The following is a 20,635-nucleotide window of genomic DNA, read 5'->3' as shown; positions in this document are numbered from 1 at the left end:
ACAAAGTGAGCGAAAGTCGAGCATGCATAGTTACCCAGCAGGAAGTGGAGAGGGTCAAAGGGTTTGCTTCACTTTTCCGTCAAGCTCAGAAAAACTGTCAAACCCCCCCCCCCAAATCCCCGTTCCTGTAAAACCTGGAACTGCAGTCCTATTTTTAGCCCAGTGAAATTACACGGAAGGGAGACTAAAAAAGCTCAACTGATTTGCTGGGAGTCGTGGTCGGGAGTTTGGAGGTCCCCGGTCAGTGCTGTCAAAGGAGTCACCAGCTGCTCGCCCTCTCCCCGCCGCCCTCTACGGCTGCATCAGGCTTTGTTATTTTTGGAATAGAGCTGGAACTCCATTACCTCCCATTAATGTCTTAATTTGCTGGCCTCTCTTGAGTCTGGCCACTGCTCGGGACGATGAAAGCGGAGGGGTGCGTGGAGCTAAGAGGAAACACTGATAAGTTCAATTTTTGCAACAAATGACTTGCATATACATAGATAAAAAGAACAATTTAACAGATCACCAATACATTTTTGCCCTCTAGCTCTGCCATATTTATTGGATTTTAAAGATTTTGGATGATGGGCAAAACAGTTAAAAATTATTAGGATTATAATAGGCTTTATACCAGGTATAATTAAACCATTAGTGTCTTCTCTCAGTACAAATATAAAAACAATATAGGAACTGAAAAATACATTCACATATAAAAGAACACTAAAATATTTGCATGCATCAAAATTTTTGCATATCAGCACTGGCCATTATTTTATCAATTGAAACTTGTCTCATATCCATAGATGCCATTGTGGTGCTAAAATATGTTACTTATGTTCTTCCCAGAGCATCCATCTGCTTGGATGCCTACCTTGATAGAGGTTGAATCATTATTATTACCATATTGGGCAGACAAAATGTGTGTGTGTGTGTGTGTGTGTGTGTGTGTGTGTGTGTGTGTGTGTGTGTGTGTGTGTGTGTGTGTGTGTGTGTGTGTGTGTGTGTGTGTATATAAGTCATGAAAAATTGGGGTGGTCTTATATTTGGATTCTTTTTGTTTTAGAGCCAGTATAGTAATTGTATTTAATGATAATGTGTTTCTACCCAGTGTTTTGCACAGTGGTTCTCATGCTCTCTCTCTTTCTGACTTTCCCCTCCTTCACAGGTACAGAGGACAATGGCTGCATGCCTGTCCCACGTTGTCCAGACTCTTGCACATGCTCAGACACGGTGGTGCGATGCAGTAACCGGGGGCTGCACTCCCTCCCCAAGGGCATCCCCAAGGACACCACCGAGCTGTGAGTTGCTCCTGGGTCCTACCGCCCCAGCCACTTCCATCTCTCCTATATGAACTAGTCAACGATATTAAGCATCTATATTTAAAAGCATGAAAGATGTCTTCATCAAGTTCTTAAGGAGATTCCTTAAGCAAATACATCACAGCTCTGCAAACACCAGTCTTTTCAGTGTGTTAAGGGCTGAGCGGATACTGTCAGCTGTAGCTGAGACATCTGTCATTATTCATAAGCCCTCTGTTGTGTGATAAGAGCAGAGAGAGGCGGGGGAGAGAAACCACACAGGGCTATCAGCGACAGTAACTGTTGCATTAGCACCAGTCAGGAGTCGGTTAACCTCCCCTGGTGGGAGGAACAGATGGAAAAAGAGAGCGAAAAGGGTGGAAATGACAAAAATGCAACCTAGCACCTTGCCCCTTCCCTGTTAAGAAACACACATACACACACACACACACACACACACACACACACACACACACACACACACAGATAACCTCTCACTTTCACTGTCTTAATGACCCATATGGTCTATTTAACAAGTAAACTTTACGGCAGAGGATTGGCATGATAAAAACACTCCCGTAGTAGAGGTTGGGTGCATTAACTCTGTCCCTTATCTTCCTCCACATCTGTAAACTTTAACAAGGCCTTTCTGCTACTGCCTGCTGTTAGTTTGATGTAACCCATGACCGTGTGCTCTAATTTAGGTACCTGGAGGGAAATCTGCTGATGGTGGTGCCCAAGGAACTTGCTAACCTGAAACATCTCACGTTAGTGTAAGTGTGTCATCCATTACCATTAATTACATCAAATATGTCTCTGGATAACAACAAAGAGACCACTGCAACATTTCCTTTATCATATATTTTTGGTTGATGGTCTTGTGCTTGTGGAAAAATACAGCACATACAAAAATCTTACAGTGTTACACAAATTCTCACTAAACGTGTTTATACCCAACTTTAAATCATATAATAATAATATGCTAACAATGTTTTAATTTATGAAGAGTCAGTCAGAATTTTTAAAACTTTACTGATATTTGGTTGATTTGATCAGAAGAACATTTGCTGGTGGTCAAAACTCTATGATCTTTTATTTGAGATATGTTTACAATGTTTTGTTTTTGTAAAGTATAATAATAATTCATGGAGAATATTACTCTGTATGTGTAGTTCTTCCTGTACCCTTTGAATTTTAACTGAGTGTCTGTGTGTGTGTGTGTGTTTGTGTGTGTTTGTCACGCAGGGATCTGAGCAATAACAGCATCAGCTCTCTGGCCCCGCTGACCTTCAGCAACATGACTCAGCTCGCCACTCTGTGAGTTTCCATGGAGATGGACCTGGCCAAAAAGGGCAGAGCCCATAAGTTTTGATGTGGACAGATGTGTGTGTGTGTGTGTGTGTGTGTGTGTGTGTGTGTATATTCCTGTGTCTGCACAAGGTTTGGCTTTCTCAGACGTGTGCTATCTCAGGTTATGTCTGAGAACAACTTTCCCAGAGGAGACAGTTGATGTATGACCCCCCCTCTCCCTGCCTCTGTCTGCCTGTGAGTGTCCACGAGCCGCAGCATCTCCAAGCAAATAATTGCATCCAGTTATTTTCAAAGAAGGCAACCCACTTGATGCATGGCGGTTATACAGGGGGGCAACAAAACTTCACTGGTGACAGGCAGCTAATAATGTGCCTGAGCCTCTACATTACGTTAAAGTAACTCTCAGCAGTCCAGGAACAAGCGCATAAATGCCTCACTGTCATTAGTTCCACCTATACTGTTCCAATTTGTGATACTTTGACAGCAGTTCCCATATTACATTTCCTGCTACACTGTTTGATGGAAGTGAGTTATAGACGGGGCATTACTAAAATATGTTGCTATAATTTACAAAAATATACAATGCAAGTCTTAACAGATTTTTAATGGAGAAGCACATTGAACACCCAAATCACATGCTGCGTATGGACACTCACAATTTTCCCCCTAAATTTCCCTTTGTGATAAATATTGTATAATATGTCTGCGATTTTTACAATGTAAATTGTCACAAAGCGCCTAACAAATAGAATAGTGCTTAAAGCCCCAGGTGTGCAAGCCAGAGGTAACAGTGGTAAGGAAAAAACTCCCTCTAATAATCCATTCTCCTCTAACAGCTCTCTTAAGACGTAATCTTTTGACATGCTATCTTATTAGCAGACTGTCATATAAGGAAGCAACACTAGATGTCTATCTATGAATATTCATCATGTGATACAAACCCTACAGATTGTTTCACCAGTCCCTCATTATATTCTTTTTGTTTCATCTGTACAACTCAAATTATGTTGAGTATTATGTTAATTTTAATATACATAATCCCCATGTAAAAGCGTTATTGTGCATGGTAAATTAATACTGTATTTAGCAGAGAGAGGAAGAGATATTTCAATTGGCAGGAAGAATCTCTGGTGGAAATCAGTTGAGCTTTTTCTTATTAATAGTGCCCTCTTCTACTCTGTGTAGAGGGTTGAGAGATGTTGACTAAGATGCAGAGGAGCTTTTTCTTTACTCCACCACCACCTGTAGCGACATGCATTTTGCACATTATTAAAATGCATTTAATGAATACTAAAGAGGAGCTGTCTGTGGTGCTGATTCCTTATATTTTTAAAGGCTTAATTATGTATTACTGCAATGCTTGCAGAGGAATAGTGCAAACAGATGGCAAAATGATTTAGTAGTGAAAGCCCATAATCCATAATGAACAGATGCAATTTGTGGAAAGTTTTTGTTTCTGTTTTGTGAAGCCGAACTGTTTATGAGTCCTGTCTGTCCCTCTAGCATCCTCAGCTACAATCAGATCCGCTGCATCCCGGTGCATGCTTTTGACGGCCTGCATTCCCTACGTCTGCTGTAAGTGCTGCTCCCTCCTCAACTTAAAAACACACACACACACAGACACACACACACACACACACACATGGCCCCGCTCGTGGCATGATGAATGGTTGCCCTGCCTCGCATCCGCCTGTCTCATCAATCTCCCAGTCCACTGAAAAAAAAAAGCTCCAAAACAACTTCAAATAAATAAAACATAGAAAACAGCAGAGAAACGCTCTCCCTCGGCCGGCAGCTGAAGAGAGCGGGAGAGGGAAACACTCATTCTTCTCTGTCAGCCCCAGTCCTTTCTGTCAAGCCCACAACCCGTTCTCACTATGGCGTGGGCTGTCGTACTTCATCAACGCTGACACCTTCCTTCCTGCTCATTCTGGCCCTGGCATCGAGCCCACAGAATTCCAAAAAGGGGTCGCCAGCCTTTCACCCCTCCACCTTTTGGGTCCCGCCAGAGCATTTGGTGAATAGGTTGGGGTGAGGTTGGAGCTCTGGGTCAGGGTCATGTCTGTACAGACCTCACTGTGGGATCTCTGTTAGTGGGTGGCACACAACACCCTCTACAGAAATAGAGGTCTCCCAGATCCAAACACAAAGGGGTGGGGCTAAGGAGGGGGCAGGGCTCTGTGAGACATTCAGAGATTTCGACTGTGATTGGATGGTGTTACCTTCCTTTTTTTATAGAAATTGGACTAAATCAATTCTAACTGTCATCTAACTGTCAGTATTGCTTTGATCAATAGTTAAACAATAAAATTGTAATGTTTTAATTATGTAAAAAGGACTGCACCAAATCAACATGTCATTATAAACATCAGCGTTGATGAGTTTCATCACAATGCAGTCAAAGCTTATAAAAATTATTTACATTTGTAGTATCATTATAGGAGCTTAATGAGCTCAGGGATCACAGGGAGGTTATTGCATGTTAAACAGTTCTATCAGCTCTTCTCAGGCACAGTAGTGTTTAAATGCTTTTTGTATTTTCTTCTCCTGCCTCTTGCAGAACACTGCATGGAAACGACCTCTCCACCATTCCAGAGGGAGCCTTCAACCACCTGACGTCTCTGTCTCATCTGTAAGTGAACGGGCGAGACCCGCCTCTCACACCTGGCTCTCACTGGTAGCGCTCTGGTGCTCTAGTGCCACATCGACTGGCAACATCCAACAAAGAGCGATACTGTGCTCTACTCCACGGCTGAACTTCATGGGCCCTGCAGAAGAACACATTCCTCTTTAATTGCAGCTAAAAGACTTATTGTTTTTGCCTTTCTGCAGTTTTTGGTTCAGAGTGCTGTGGCAAATCACAGGGTCTATTGTGACAGAGAAGGGCCGCCGGTTTCATTAGACAAGGGTTTGAGTTGGAGTGCTGTGTGTTTACCGAACAATTTTCTGAACAGTGATCTACGTCTAGATCACTGCAAAATAAGAAAATGAATCTAAACAAACCAGAAACCCTGGAAAATTGTGAAAATTCAGATTGACTCAAAAGCTCCTTGAATCAGCCAAGCTATTTGTCTGTGGTGCAAAAAGGTTTATACTGGCAGGTTTATACTTGCACAGTTCAAGGTCGGTCAGTTCATCTCAAAGAAAAAACATATGTGACCTCTTCTTCATTTTCTAGATGCTGTAGCACTGTTTGACACTGTTAAGCATGTAGCTACGTTTAAGTGCTATGCGTGATAGAAGAAAAATTTAAATTAAAAGTGAGGAAAAAGTGCTGTCTAAAGGCATAATGGAAAATACTCTGAACCCTTTTGCTCCGTTAGGGCTCTGGGCGCCAACCCTCTGTACTGCGACTGCGACCTGCGCTGGCTCTCTCAGTGGGTCAAGGACGGTTTCAAAGAGCCCGGCATCGCCCGCTGTACCGGACCACCTGACATGGCCGACCGTCTGCTGCTCACAACCCCCCTTAATCGCTTCCAGTGCAAGGGTGAATAGCCTATATCTTTTCATCTGTTTCATGTCCTCCTTCTCTCCTATCTCCACTCCACTGCCCTGTGTCCTTTTTCTTCTTTATGTTGCTGCTCTTAATCGCTTGCAGAGATGAAAATGGAGATATCATTCAAATGTCTGTGAAGACAGCTACTTAATGCTGACTGTGGCTTTATCGGGGCTTTATGGAAGATTAAGGGATTTTTTAATGCATAGATTGAATTCAAAATGGAGAGTCACTGGATCAACATAACTTTCTCAACGTCTTTCTCGTACCAGGCCCAGTGGACATAAATCTCATGTCCAAGTGTGCCCCCTGTCTGACCGGCCCATGTCAGAACGGCGGCTCGTGTGTTAGTGACGCCAGCGGCTCCTACCACTGCACCTGTCCCTTTGGCTTCAAGGTAAAGTGACCTGTGGAACGGGCATTTCATTCTGTTCCTGGGGTTTCTCATGACATACTGTAGCACTTTAACAATCGATTATTCTGCCTGTAATTATTTAAGGACCACTAAAGGTCAACCATAAATCGAGCATGCAGCCTCAGTACACACATCGACAGGATGCTGCAGGAATCCTAACCGCTTATATCAGTGCCACTGATGTGCAATGCATGGCGGCCAGTTAGTCAGTGTGTGTTTATGCATGAACAAGAGAGGGAGAGACCAGGACTGCTGAGCACAATCATTTGGCCTTTGTTTGATTATAGGATTTCTGTCAGCATTGCGCCTGAAAAGCAGATAAGAGCTTAACCTCCTGCCCTACACACACAAAACCAATGGGCCTTCCTTTTTAATTAAAAACTCCACTCCCAAGGTCAGGAGGTGTGTGACTGAGGGTGGGTGGGTCCTTGCGCCTGAGGATTATTCTGTGTGTTATTGAACACAAAATGTTTGTGAGTGTGTGTAAGGGCTTAGACTCATTTAACCCTCTAAAAAAAAGAAAAAAGCAGGAATCAGCACCACTGACAGCTCCTCTTGTATTCATGCAATGGAGGCCCAGTGGGTAAGGAAGCAAGGTAATGTACCCAAACACTGCTCCCTTTCAAAGCTGCCCACTGCTCACATGGTAATGGATTTAATGCAGAGAATTCATTGAGTGCGCTGTGTGCTGTGCTCCGCTGTGTATGACATTGACAAAAACAATCACTTTCACTTAAAACATATTTGTAGAGACAAAGCAAGTCAGGTGGGTTTTGACTGTGTCACAAATTGTTCAAAGTAATATTTCTAAATCTTACTTTGTGCATGAATATGACTTGTTGGTCTGTGGCAAGAAAGATTATATTTATTCTTCTGTCTGTCCTTTTAGGGCCGTAACTGTGAGATCGCCCTTAATGCCTGTGTGAGCCTGCCATGCACAAATGGAGGAACATGTCATCTGGTGCCGGGACAAGAAGGCCAGTTCAGGTAAACTGGCTCACCCACACCTGCGGGGTTATGGTTGAATTTACTTTCTACACAGTGTGAAATCCCATTTGTTCCCATGTCTACTATTACAAAATGTTGGGAGTTGAATGTGCAGTCAGTGCCGATTCACCCTTCGCTATGAATCACCAGCAATCGTTTTCCCAAAACGGTGTTCCACTTGGCATTACAGGGACGTAATGAAACCACTCTCCGGGGCATATTGAATTTCACTTTTATTCTATTTGCTACCGCTCCACCAGCAGATGTTCTGGTGGCCTTTGCGTTTGATGTATATGCCAGCTCCCCACCCCGACTTGGCTGCTGCTGGCACTATGGCCGCTGCAGGCGTGGCTGCCCTGTGGGCGACTGGGTGAGATAAATGCTGCTGGCTGTACCATAGCTTTGAGGCATTATCAAACGTTTGTCAAACATTTGAAGGTGGCTGTGCGAAGGGAGGGTGAAAAAAACAGTTCAAGCAAAAACCTTAATTTACATCAAAAATGTGTGAAAGCCAGAACTTTATAACAAAACAATAAATTAATTAATTTAAATAAGGAAGATGATTGAAAACAACCAAATGCACAAAATGACAAACCGATAAATAGTTTTGTAAAGATATTGTGCATATTATATTGTTTGGCTGTAATTTTCTATCTTGTTTGCCTTCAGCAACTGACTGGCATCCAGTGTGTGCTATCACTAAGGGCCAAACGTGGGCCTTAGTCACTAGCATGATGGCAAAGGGGTCCTCAGGATTTACAAATGTAATTGATGAATCAAGAAATATGTTGTTATGAATCAAGAATGGTGACAGGTGCAGGGTTAGGACTAGTTCAGAAACGCTGCCCTCTGTCGTTCAGTGGGTTTCTGTTTAACCAAAGCTCCCGATTACACTGGGATACATTTTCTTTCCTGGAATCTGATGAAATTTTGAATACAAAGCACAAGTCTGTTACTGTTCAAAACAAAACCCACCAGCCTATTATTGTAATCTACTTACATAATATTCATATGAAATGTACCTGAATAATAACCCAGCAGCAGATAAATTCACTATGATTTTAGCTCTATAGTGGTTTCATTAGGTTCCCTGAACCAACTTTTTTCAATTGTTCAATTAACTATTACTTTGTAATAACGAAATAAACATCTTTATAATGAGCTGATTCATCAATATGTGTGAATGTGTGTGTGCTCTGCGGTTGGCTGAGTCCCTGCCCTGTGCCCAGTATCTCAGGATGGGCTTCCCTGAGTAGGTCTAATCGGTTATAAAAAGTGAGTGAGTGAGAGACTGGTTCTCTTTCAACATAAAGTAATTTGAGTAATTAAAGTAATTTGAGTAATCCAACGCTGGAGACCACTGCTTTCTGCCTGTATCCATAATCTTCGTCTTCATCAGCCTCTCTCTTTTAGCCCTTCTGCTGCCCAGCAAAATCTGCAGCCAAAGCATGAAGGGAAATGATGTTATGAAAATATTACCTACAATTACAAAGAGGTGGAAAGTAATATCAGAACTGGATGTGAAAAGCTATAATAAAAATACCAAAATGGGGTAAAAACCATAAAACAGATGGCAGAATGGAAATAAAGATATTTATTACAATGACAAATTAATTCCACTTTCTCTCTCTCTCTCTCTCTCTCTCTCTCAGCTGTGTATGCCCTGCCGGTTTTGAGGGCCAGCATTGTGAGATTAATCTGGACGACTGTGAAGACAATGACTGTGAACACAACTCCACCTGTGTGGATGGCATCAACAACTACACCTGTGTCTGCGCAACCAACTACAGAGGTACAAATCTGCACCAACATTCGCTCTTTTGCTGACAGCTGACGTTTTGTGTGCCTTCACATGATGGCGATACGATGCAGCTCAAACTAATGAAGAGATTAGCGTGCATCTCGCTATTTTGAACCACCTTGTGTTACTACAAAAATTCACTCCCACGAAAAATGTGCCCACCACAAATTCACCTCGTAATTAAATTAGTTAGTTTTGCAGGGAAATGGTGAAATAGTAGGAACACACAGAACACGAATGTGAGCAAATGTGCTTGTCCTAGTCTAGCACAGGAATGTTATAGCCATAATGGCTTGTAGCACGTTTGGGCAGTAAAATTTACATTTACATTTACAGCATTTATCAGACGCCCTTATCCAGAGTGACTTACAATCAGTAGTTACAGGGACAGTCCCCCCCTGGAGCAACTTAAGTGTTAAGTGTCTTGCTCAGGGACACAATGGTAGTAAGTGGGATTTGAACCTGGGTCTTCTGGTTCACAGGCGAGTTTCTTACCCACTAGGCTACTACCACCCCAATTCAATTAAAATGAATGCATATGTACTCATATTAACTAAATACGTGAGAAATGTTATATACATGAAATAGGTGAATGACCTATTTATTGATTTATTGAAACTGCACTCCCTTCACAAACATCTAGATATCTTATTTGCTTACTCTGCCTTTGGTCCTGAGGCTCTTGTACAGGGAACCTTTAGTGCTGAACTGAAGTGCCCACCTGCTGTCCAGGCGGCAGGTGTCAAGTGCCAGTTGTATTTTAGCACCTTGGCTTTTTTCAGCCTTTCACAATAGCCGCACTGTAGTTCGTCTCAGAGGCAGCTAAGCTTTTCCTGCTCTGGCACATGGTGAAGGGCAGCTTTGCCGACACGTCGGAAACAGAGACTGCGAGCCCGGGTTGGTGGAGAGGACAGAGCCTGATGCAGACACTGACACAGCATTTTCTGGGCACAGGAGACCACTGACCCCCCCTCCTCCTGGGGTGTTTTTACTCCTGTTACTCACCCCTCCAGCTTTACCAGGCTTATCTCTCCTCTCCGGTCATTTAAAAGGGAGAGTGATGAAATATGGGTAGGATGGGGAGGTGTGGGAGCGGCTGCTCCCCACTGAGGTCTGTCATTACCGCAGCGGGCCTAATTTTAGGCCTTGCCAGACTGTGTGTGTGTGTGTGTGTGTGTGTGTGTGTGTGGCAGCAGGCAGGCAGATGCGAACTCATATAGCCCCAATGGCGCGACTGGTGCTCCCATACAGAAACCCAGCTCCAAGGGAAGTGTGCAGGCTCACCCGGCAATTAGGGCTTTTAAAACAAATATTTTTACTTCCCTTTAACGGTTCACCCCGTGACCCACCCCCCAACCCGACGAAGAAGTTCACCATTGCAATGCTGACACAACCACCGTGAAACAAAATGGCTTTTCCATTGTGCTTGCAGGTGACCTGTGTGAGGAGGTGATCGATCCCTGCCTTCAAGGCTTTGACCCCTGCCAGCACGACTCCAAGTGTGTCCCGCTTTCCAAGGGCTATAGGTTAGTACCTGTGGTCAGAGGTCAAGACAGTTGTGTGGAAATTCACTTTTTGCACCACTATCAGTAAACCCCCCATGTGTTTTTGCATCAGGTGCGAGTGTTTGCCAGGCTATGTGGGCCAACACTGTGAGCAGGACTTCAACGATTGCCTGGAAAACAAGTGCCAGCATGGAGCTGAGTGTGTAGATGCCATCAACGGCTACACCTGCGTCTGCAAAACGGGGTTCAGGTAAATAATGCATATACACGACGCAATGTGGGCACAATGCTTTCTACGTTGTCACATCAGTAGTTGCGCACCCACACACTCTCACACAGATCCAGATGGTGCAGTTTTTGTGTGTGTGTGTGTGTGTGTGTGTGTGTGTGTGTGTGTGTGTGTGTGTGTGTGTGTGTGTGTATATATATATATATATATATATATATATATATATATATATATATATATAAAAACGGCCTGTTGTCTGAATGACATGGCTGATGAGTCTCTGTGTGGCTAATTATGGAACTGAGTTAGAGTCTGCAGTTGTTGCCAGCAGAGAGCTTGACAGACAGTATCTGTTGCCCTCCTGCTTGTCTTGTCTAGGGAGAGACTGAGACTATGAGATAAAGACCATGTGTTGATCTATTATTATACTGCAGTTAGTGCTGACGAAGCACTGTGATTGGCTGAGAGGGATTCTAGGACTATATTGAAGCAAACCTCTTTAAATACCTTTGCACCATCACAACATAAAGTGGGCGGCCAACCTGGCTGTTGGCGGATGTTGCTTAGCAACCATGCCAACAACTGACTGCAGATGGAAGTGTGGTACAATGACATGTGACATCATAACAATATTGAACAGAGTTGTTTATTATTTGTTCATTAGAATGTGATGCAAACAGTGAATGCACATAATTACTCTGCATAATTCTGCCCTGTTTTTCCACCACAGCGGCCTCTTCTGTGAGAACCCACCACCAATGATCCTCCTGCAGACAAGTCCATGTGATGACTATGATTGCCAGAATGGTGCTCAGTGTGTTTTAGCAAATGGGGAGCCGGTGTGTCGCTGCCTGCCGGGCTTCACCGGAAACAAGTGCCACAAAATGGCCACCGCCCACTTCCTGGGCAAGGAAGTGTACGTGGAGCTGCCCAACGACAAGATCCAGCCCTCTGTCCACATTGCTCTACAGGTAGGAGAGTGAATAAGTTCTGAGGATCTATATCATCATATGCCATCAGTAGTAGAAGACTACTACTATTACCTCGAGTTCCGTAAACTGAGTTAAATTAGGTGAATTAGCATAAAGATTATCGAAGGTTTGACAGGTGATTATCTAACCATGCGGCCATTCATTTTCATAGACACAGCCAGTTCAAAAATGACCAATGCAAATCAACCAAAACACACAAAAAAGGCAGAGTATGAGAGTCTTTTCATAAGAAACTAATAAATAAACTTTTATTTATAAATAAAGTCTGTTCAGTCACATTTGATATTTAACAGCACATTACAAATATCAATTTGGAAATTAAGATTTCTCTGTCATCCCAGAAAGGTTTTTTTTTTCCATAAACCTTTACTCTCATCCACCAATTTGTCATGTTGTGAAAGGTAAAGACATGAAATGAAGCAGGGAATACAGCAGATGATCTGGAGGAGATGCATTTTGGAGTCCACTTTCATGCTCTCGCTGCATTACCAATGCAACAAAAAACATTAACACTTGATCATTAAGAAATCATTATTCTGTTTAGTTAGCAATAAATATATCTGTATTATGCTCAGATTGCAAACTGTAAACAAAAGTGGGCTTTTAAGATCATTTGCCCCAGTGCTTCTTTCTTCTTGCTCAAGCTTTACAGGCTTTTGTGTAATCATTTAGGCAACTATCACAATTCTTTTACCATGTAGAGCTCAATGACAATATGTATCCTGATTGCAGACTACTACACAATCGTCTGCCTGGCTGATAATCACCACACATCAATGCAGCAGAGCGCGTGCTCCTGGGCTGCTGTCGACTGCCTTCTTTTGTAAAGTGGCTCCTCAGACAGGCTGACATTAATAGAATGTCACCTTTTGTCCACCCCACATGAATTATGCGTCTCGGGAGGATGTTGCTTATGCTAATGTGGCTGGACGAGCCGGCCGTTATCAGCGCAATCATTTCCTGCGTCACCGCTGGACCGCGCCGCAGCTACAAATGAGCCCATCTCCTCATTAGGGCAGCTTAATGTTAATTAAAAAGGAAGAATAAAAATAGCACGGTCCTAGTTCTTTATTGCTGGCAGAAGCCGGGGCACTGACTTGGGGTGGGTAAAATCATTGCATCTACATAGATGAATGCAGTCAGGGCATGAGTTCAAACCACAGAGCCGAATTACAATTAGGAAATGGGAGTGCTGTGCTCTTTAAAAGGATGCTTAATTTGCTGTGCGTGGTGTTGCAAGATTGGCTCAGTCTCAGTTTAATTTTTTGGGCAGAAAATAACTTGTTAAGAATATGTGTCAAGGGACCAGTTTAAGTACAGTACATTATGTCATGGTGTCATACAAAGACATATCAAAAAGTGTGGGCAACTATTTTGAACAATTTGGGGTTGAATCCATCAAGTAACTTGCAACGCTTGCAGTAATGAGAAGTGTGGCCCTATGGATTCTCCTCCACTTGATTGTTGTCATTTAAGTCACAGTCAAGAATGCATCACACTCAAGCTGAATGTGTTCAGGAAAAACAATAAAGCCATTGTTAGCAATACTAGTTCACAACAATGCTTCAAAATAAGGCACTTTGCTTAACTGTGCATTACTATCACATTTCAGACATTTGCCAGTACTCCGGTCCCTAGTTCATTATAAGTATACATTTATCCTTGCTGTGCCCCATTTTCTTTATTCCAATTGACACTTTACTCCATGTTTCGTGTGTTCACGTCTATTAGTCTAGTAAAACCCTTCTTTTGAGAGTTGTGTGTTTGCAGCCATCATTTTCCTGCCTTGTATACCTGACAATTACTTTTTTTTGCAAAAAACATTTACAATATTAGATGCCCATTTTCATGCATGAAACTGATATTGGCACAAATGTTTGATTGTACATGTAATTTGGTGGGAAAGGGTGGTAGTAGCCTAGTGGGTAAGACACTCGTCTGTGAACCAGGAGACCCAGGTTCAAATCCCACTTACTACCATTGTGTCCCTGAGCAAGACACTTAACCCTAAGTTGCTCCAGGGGGGGACTGTCCCTGTAACTACTGATTGTAAGTCGCTCTGGATAAGGGCGTCTGATAAATGCTGTAAATGTAAATGTTGTCCAATATTTATTATTAGACATTTGCCAACCACATTTATTTATAATATAACAACCATATTTGCCATGTATATGCAAATATATGCCATATACAGTATGCCATATTTGCATTCTTCTCATTCATTTATTACCTTTATTGTTACCATGATATTCCTTTTAAGTTATTCATATTGAGTTAAATGCATGAATGCTGACCCTGTCTCTGCAGATGGCCACTGATAAAGACAACGGTATCCTGCTGTACAAAGAGGACCACGATCCGCTGGCTCTGGAGCTATACCAGGGACACATCCGCCTCATCTACGACATTGCCAAGTACCCGCCCACTACTGTTTACAGGTGAGGAGACACATAAACACACTCATCAATAAGTTATAGTAAATTAACCATAATTAATTCTGTTGCTTGTCATTTTATTGGCAAAATAGTTTTCAAAAATGTACTCTAATATAGTTTATTATGAATGCCACAAACATATAATGAAACAGAGTTCACACTCAAATTGTTTTCCAATCTATTAGTTAAGATAAATATTTTTTCATTTTGTGCAAGTATTATCTACATAAACCTTTCTGCTTACTGTTGTATGGCACAAGAACAGAGACTCATACAGCCCTCAGATAAACACAGACACATTCCTTCCCCTGTTCTGGATTATCAAAGCAGGCCTGACTCCCATCCCTCCTCCACTAACGCTGTGGGCAAAGGCACATCTGCCTAATCCCACCTGCCCCTGTTCCCATGGTGGGTTCTGTGTTTGTGGAATCCCTGCTGCCTTTCACACACCATAAAACACCCCATCAACAAGTTTACATGACCTATGTGTATATCAGCACATGGTCACACTTCAAGCTACTTAAAACACACATGCACACACATGAACACTCTCAGTAGAAATGACCTGTTACATTATTTATTTATCATGTAGTAATGCATTTGGTCTAATTTTATTGATTTATTCATTTAGGGTGGTAGTAGACTAGTGGGTAACCACTAGTCACAGGTTTCTAAAGTGGCATATGCAATCATATTAAACTTGGGACAGTACTGTGACTAACTAGATTATAAAATTATATGTTGCCGCTAATATTAACTGTATAATGTAGTATAGCCCATACATTTATGTAATGTTATTGAATGGGATCACCTGAATACAACTGATTACAATGAATCAGAGGTGAAATAAATAAGTCTAAAATCTCACAAAATGCTGCAGGTGATGAGGTCTAATTTGAATTAACAGTTAAAAGAAACCTCTCTACTGCCACATACACTCAACCACATGCTTATTAGTACCACATTCAAATCTAACCCTTCCCCATTGGGAAAATGTACATAATTGGTCCAATTATCAAATTAACTACCGTTCAGATAGTGATTAGCTTTTAGCCCAGAGTGGCCCTGCACTGAGGGGTGGGAGGAAGGTGCCGGTGACCCGACCCACGCGGGCCTGCCTGAGCCCCCCCCAGCTGAACGAACTCACATGGGCGGTGCTGGCAGATTTGTTATTATTGATCCAGACGTTGTCTCTTGACTCCAGCTCAGAGGGGACTCTTAACTCTTGCCAGGGGCAATGGGAGGAAATCGATTGCTCTATCTCACAACCGCAGCAGCCAGATGAGGAGAAATAAAAGGAAAGAAATAAAAATTTTTTCCCCCATTGCTTATCTGGTTTAATCGCAAAAACAGCCTTTTAGGAGGATCCCAGAAAGCCCATCTCCAGTCCCCTGCCTGGGTTGTTAAGCAGCTCAAAGTGTGAAAACCCGGACGTGGATGTGTTGCGTGAGTCACGCGAGTTTAGCGCGGTGTTTGAGGCTGGTGGGTGACCTTGAGAAATTGGCTCGGGTTTCTGTGCTGCTGCGGTCCTGCTGTATTCCCTGCTTCACAAGCTCACTGCAGGGGCTCAACTTCAAATGGACAACTGGGTCGTAAAGCTGCCATGAGACTGTGTGTGTGTGTGTGTTTCCACCACCTGTCTGCACGTCCTTTATCCACCAAGTTACCCTCCCCTTCATCTGTAGAGGCATAAAATTCATCTTATAATGGTTCTTACAGGAAGGATGAGGAGCTGAGGAGCTGGGTCAATGAGAAAAGTAAAAAGTAAAAAAAAAAAAAAAAAGACATCTAGACCTCAGAAGTTACGAGGAGATGGATGGAGACTGATTAGCCTTCAGGGACCCGTAAAGGATATAAGAGCTTATTAAGGATGAAGGGCATCATCCTCCCTCACACTGTAATCCCAATTCAGGAAGAGGGGTGCAAAAATGTGCTGGGAGGGAGAGGTGGAGCAGAGAAAGGGGAGAAATAGAATAAAGAGGGCTGAGGAAAGACCTCCACAGTGGGGCTAATGCGTCATTAAGGCGAGATGAATGCAGGGCGCTCACGCTGAGCATTAATGATGTGCCATTTGGCCAATGCCAGGCTCGTCTTTTTATGGGTTTATGGGCTTTGCGTGGGCAGTTCTGCAGGCAGAGTGAAGGTTGTTGAAACATCATGGAGCTTCAAGCAGAAACTTTTGAGCCACCATGACCCTTCCATTCATTCTGATTTCAGTTTCCTAGCATTAGCACATACAGGCATTCATAAACAGAGCAGCATTAGTTAGTAGCAACACTGCATTGTGATTGGTTGAAAGGTTCTCTAGGCCTGGGCAGTAAAAAGCAGTACTAAATAAGACATAGTGTGTGGGGTGTTTATGCAAATGTAATATTCTTGAATAAAAGTGTTTGAAATAAAGTGCTGAATGTTGATAATGTGTCTGTATGGTTTGGTGGCAGTTGTTAAATCATCTAGAATGAGGAAGTAGTGTCAATCAACACCCTGGGTCCCTCCCATCTTTAAATTAATTCATAAAAACATTCAAATTTATCTTTGGGGTGTACGGGATAAAACAATGACACCAAAGAACGGGTTGGGTAGTTAGTTCCTCCTCTCCAACATACAGATAACTAGCAGTCCTTTCATGTTTATATCAGTTTATTTTACGACTGTGCATGTACTGTGTCTATTATAGTGCTTTGGAAATAGTGCTCAGCTTGTCTGGTTTCACTGCCACACCATAAAGTGACTTTACTGCTAATCATAGATGTCAAAAGCTCAAGTTTCAACAGACATTCAGTTAAACCATGCCGTGACAACAACCAAACTGTTTATTCATTCTTGTGCTTAATGACTGCTTGTGCCGAACTATTGATCAGCTCTCGTTTTAGTGTAGGCAACAGTACACAAAATAAAAGGCCTCGCTCTGCCATCCAGCTCTCAGAAGAACCATAATTAGGCCCACAGCCGCAATCCATGTTGGCCCAGCTTTCAGTTCAGCACCAATTTAATCCAGCACAGGGAGTCAGCACACGATAGTGCTGAGTAATTGAATTTTGAAATGCAAATATGGCTTTGCGGCGGCTGATTGAGACAGCGTCCACACACAGCAATTGTCCCGAACTCTGCGTGTGTGTCATTCACTGTGTGGTTTCACTAAGGGGGAGTTTTGTTTTTTTTTTATTCTCGGCTGACAGGAAATTGGCGTACCCCAGTGTGTGCTTCAGAGCGGGGTGACACACAACCACTGAAAAGTTTGATGGCGCTCTGTTTGTTTTCGTTCAATGCCATAACGTCCTCATTTGAGGTAATCCGCTGGCAAACTGCACATCAAAGACCCCATTTCCCCTTCACCTCCCGAAAAAATATGGTGGGCTCTGGAAAATTTCACCTTGTCAAAATACTGGAGAAGGCCAGTGTTGGTGAAGGCTGTTGCTTATGTACACATACCGGTTGTAAAGCAGTGTCCTAGTGCCCCCTAGCTTTGAGATGGGCACACAGCATCCCCGGCCAGCCCCATTCCTCATAATTTAGGCCCCTTGCTGTGAAAATTAGGACCTTATTGTCTATGATTTCATTTACAAAAATACTAAACGCTCTGCCCGTGCCCTCACCAGCCCGCTCAGCAAGGATGTGGGCTCTGGGAACGGTGGTTATTAGAGACGACAGTCGGAAAGCAGCGACGCTGGAGGGAAATGTTATTAAACAGCAATAAGGATGGGGCTTCCACTCTGGTATTTATGTAGCGCGCGGACGGCAGGGGACGTAATGGAATTGGATTACAGGGCCTGTAATGCAAACCACACTTGTGTCTGTGGCGACTCTTTGTGTAGCCAAGCCCTCCATGGGGCCGGAGCAGCCAAGTTGGGTGATTGTGGGTCTTAAACTATATATGCGTCAGAAAAGAGAGAAACAGAACACACAGAATCCTTACATTTTCTGTAAACTAACACCAAAGTCTACAATGAGCAGAGCAGCGGGTGAGGTGCCACGGAGCAAAGCATCGTCCCCACACACTGCTCCCGGGTGCCTGTCATGTGCATTGTTTAAAGTGAAAAGTGAAGTGATGGTCATTGTGATACACTGCAGCACAGCACACAGTGACACAACGAAATGTGTCCTCTGCTTTTAACCATCACCCTTGGTGAGCAGTGGGCAGCCATGACAGGCGCCCGGGGAGCAGTGTGTGGGGACGGTGCTTTACTCAGTGGCACCTTGGCGTCTCGGGATTCGAACCTGCAACCTTCTGATTACAGGGCCGCTTCCTTATCCGTTAGGGGCCACCACTGCCCCAAAGATCTTTGAACCGTATCGAACCCTAACACTAGACCACCAGGGACCATTGTTGTGTGCACCGTGTGCTGTGCTGTGTATTACAAGGTCACTTCACTTCCAAACATGTATGCATGTACAGTTCACTGGTGATGATGCACGGGCACTGACTGTGTCTCTACATATTCAGGAGTAGGAATTCTTTGTGAAGCTTAATACAGAAAGTATGTTTTGTATACACACACAGATACAGTACTATGCAAAAACACAAATATAGACTATGCACCAATGTGCACACAGTTTTGATAAAACAACAAAGAAACTGTTAAATATTTATTGAATTAATATTGGGTTAAATATTTTTTAAATTCCATTATATGTAAAGAGAAAGAGACTAAAGGTCTCTGCAGCTTACTGATTAATATGTTAATGATGTTCAGAATGTTCAGGACTCCTTGTTTAAGTTCTGTTCTGAAAATAAAAGTAAAAAAAAAAAAAACAGAGGTAAACACTAACACTAAAAACAACAAAAACAAACAATAATAGTAATAGTCATAATTCAAGCTAAAACAACAAATAAATGTGTGCAAATTATAATTAGTGGACATTAGTGGACACATCCAAATTGGAAGTGATGGTACACATAGCATCTCTGTTTTGAAGGGTAAGGGTCGGGCATGAGCTGCCGTGGGCAGGTAGCCACCAGACCTGACACCTCATTTGTCTGGTAATGTGGAAGTGAGTGGAGTGAGGCCTGGACACACTGCTGTGCTTGGATCCAGTCACCTTCTGACTGGTTTATTTGGGGCTGGTGGGTGCAGTATTTTTTTCTCTCTCTCTCTCCCCTCTGCTGGGGTAAAAAGGGAGAACTAGACCTCTCTTCTTTGCCTTTGTCTTCCTCGCCCAACCACTGCCAAACCACTGTCTCTAGCCGTCTGTAATTCCCTGTCATCCCTCCAGGAATAAGCTACTGACTGGAGCTGAGAACACAATGTGCTGGTGTGACCTTGCTTGTCCCCTCACAGCAAGGGGTCCTTGGGTTTTGGAGAGGTCATAGACTAGGGGTTGTGACCCTGAAGACTAGCCCCATTGTCACCATGAGTCGAAACAAAATTATCCAAGAGCCATCAGCTCTGCTGGCTTTGCAGTCGATAGTGTGGGAACTGTAGAGTTCAAATGAACCCGCCTCCTAAAAAGAGTAATAAGCAGCCTAGTAATAGTAATATAAATCATCCTTCTGTGCTCAAATACATATTTGTTGAAATATAATTGTCTAAATGCTAAATCACTCTTACAAGGCAGGGGGGTCTTTTCTATATCTTTTTAGAGACAGCAGTATGTGTTTGTGTGGGAACATTAAGCTGGCAATTTCACAATTAATGAGGGGAGAATTAGTTGTCTGACAGTTAGAATTAGAAACAGATGTTGTTCTAGCAATGGAAAAAAACTTTTGATGGAAAAAATTATCCAAATTATTTGTGAACAGTGTCTATTATTGTGCAATTTCCCACTTGTGGGACTAATAAAGGTTTATCTTATCTTATCTTATTATTTATGAAGCACATTCACTGGATTTAGTGAATCACGACTCTCAGCATTTGGCATGCATCCGTATATAGCAGGATAATAATATTTACAAAATATTTACATATTCAATAATAGGGGTGTGTATTTACAAGGATCCCATGATACGTTTTATGATACATAGGTCATGATATGATTATATCACAATATATTGTGACACTGTACATATTGCGATATTGTACAGTTCACTGAAAATGTAAAATCAGAGCTGAAATAAAAGATGCTGTGATCGGTCTGACATGTTTTGTGATTTCACTGGCAAGCAGTAATTCAAGCTACAGGAGTGGAGCTTGTAGTCTTATGGACAGTGGTGGCCTAGCAGTTAAGGCAGTGGCCCCGTAGAAGG

The 20,635-nt window shown here is 42.8% G+C and overlaps 1 protein-coding gene across 1 annotated transcript in view; it reads left to right on the top strand.

Annotated features, from left to right (window-relative positions):
- Positions 1 to 20,635, top strand: part of slit3 (slit homolog 3 (Drosophila)) — a 148,755-nt gene that overhangs the window by 124,438 nt on the left and 3,682 nt on the right. Inside the window, exons 20-32 of the mRNA XM_028960216.1 lie at positions 1,148 to 1,280; positions 1,985 to 2,053; positions 2,526 to 2,597; positions 4,095 to 4,166; positions 5,152 to 5,223; positions 5,915 to 6,078; positions 6,360 to 6,484; positions 7,392 to 7,489; positions 9,142 to 9,281; positions 10,723 to 10,816; positions 10,908 to 11,045; positions 11,755 to 11,995; positions 14,324 to 14,454. Coding sequence (XP_028816049.1) covers positions 1,148 to 1,280; positions 1,985 to 2,053; positions 2,526 to 2,597; positions 4,095 to 4,166; positions 5,152 to 5,223; positions 5,915 to 6,078; positions 6,360 to 6,484; positions 7,392 to 7,489; positions 9,142 to 9,281; positions 10,723 to 10,816; positions 10,908 to 11,045; positions 11,755 to 11,995; positions 14,324 to 14,454 — 1,549 coding nt within the window. The remainder of the gene's footprint in view (positions 1 to 1,147; positions 1,281 to 1,984; positions 2,054 to 2,525; positions 2,598 to 4,094; positions 4,167 to 5,151; positions 5,224 to 5,914; positions 6,079 to 6,359; positions 6,485 to 7,391; positions 7,490 to 9,141; positions 9,282 to 10,722; positions 10,817 to 10,907; positions 11,046 to 11,754; positions 11,996 to 14,323; positions 14,455 to 20,635) is intronic.

The sequence above is a fragment of the Denticeps clupeoides genome, chromosome 18, assembly GCF_900700375.1.
Source record: "Denticeps clupeoides chromosome 18, fDenClu1.1, whole genome shotgun sequence".
Classification (NCBI taxonomy): Eukaryota; Metazoa; Chordata; class Actinopteri; order Clupeiformes; family Denticipitidae; genus Denticeps; species Denticeps clupeoides.
This window is presented reverse-complemented; position numbering and strand designations above follow the sequence as displayed.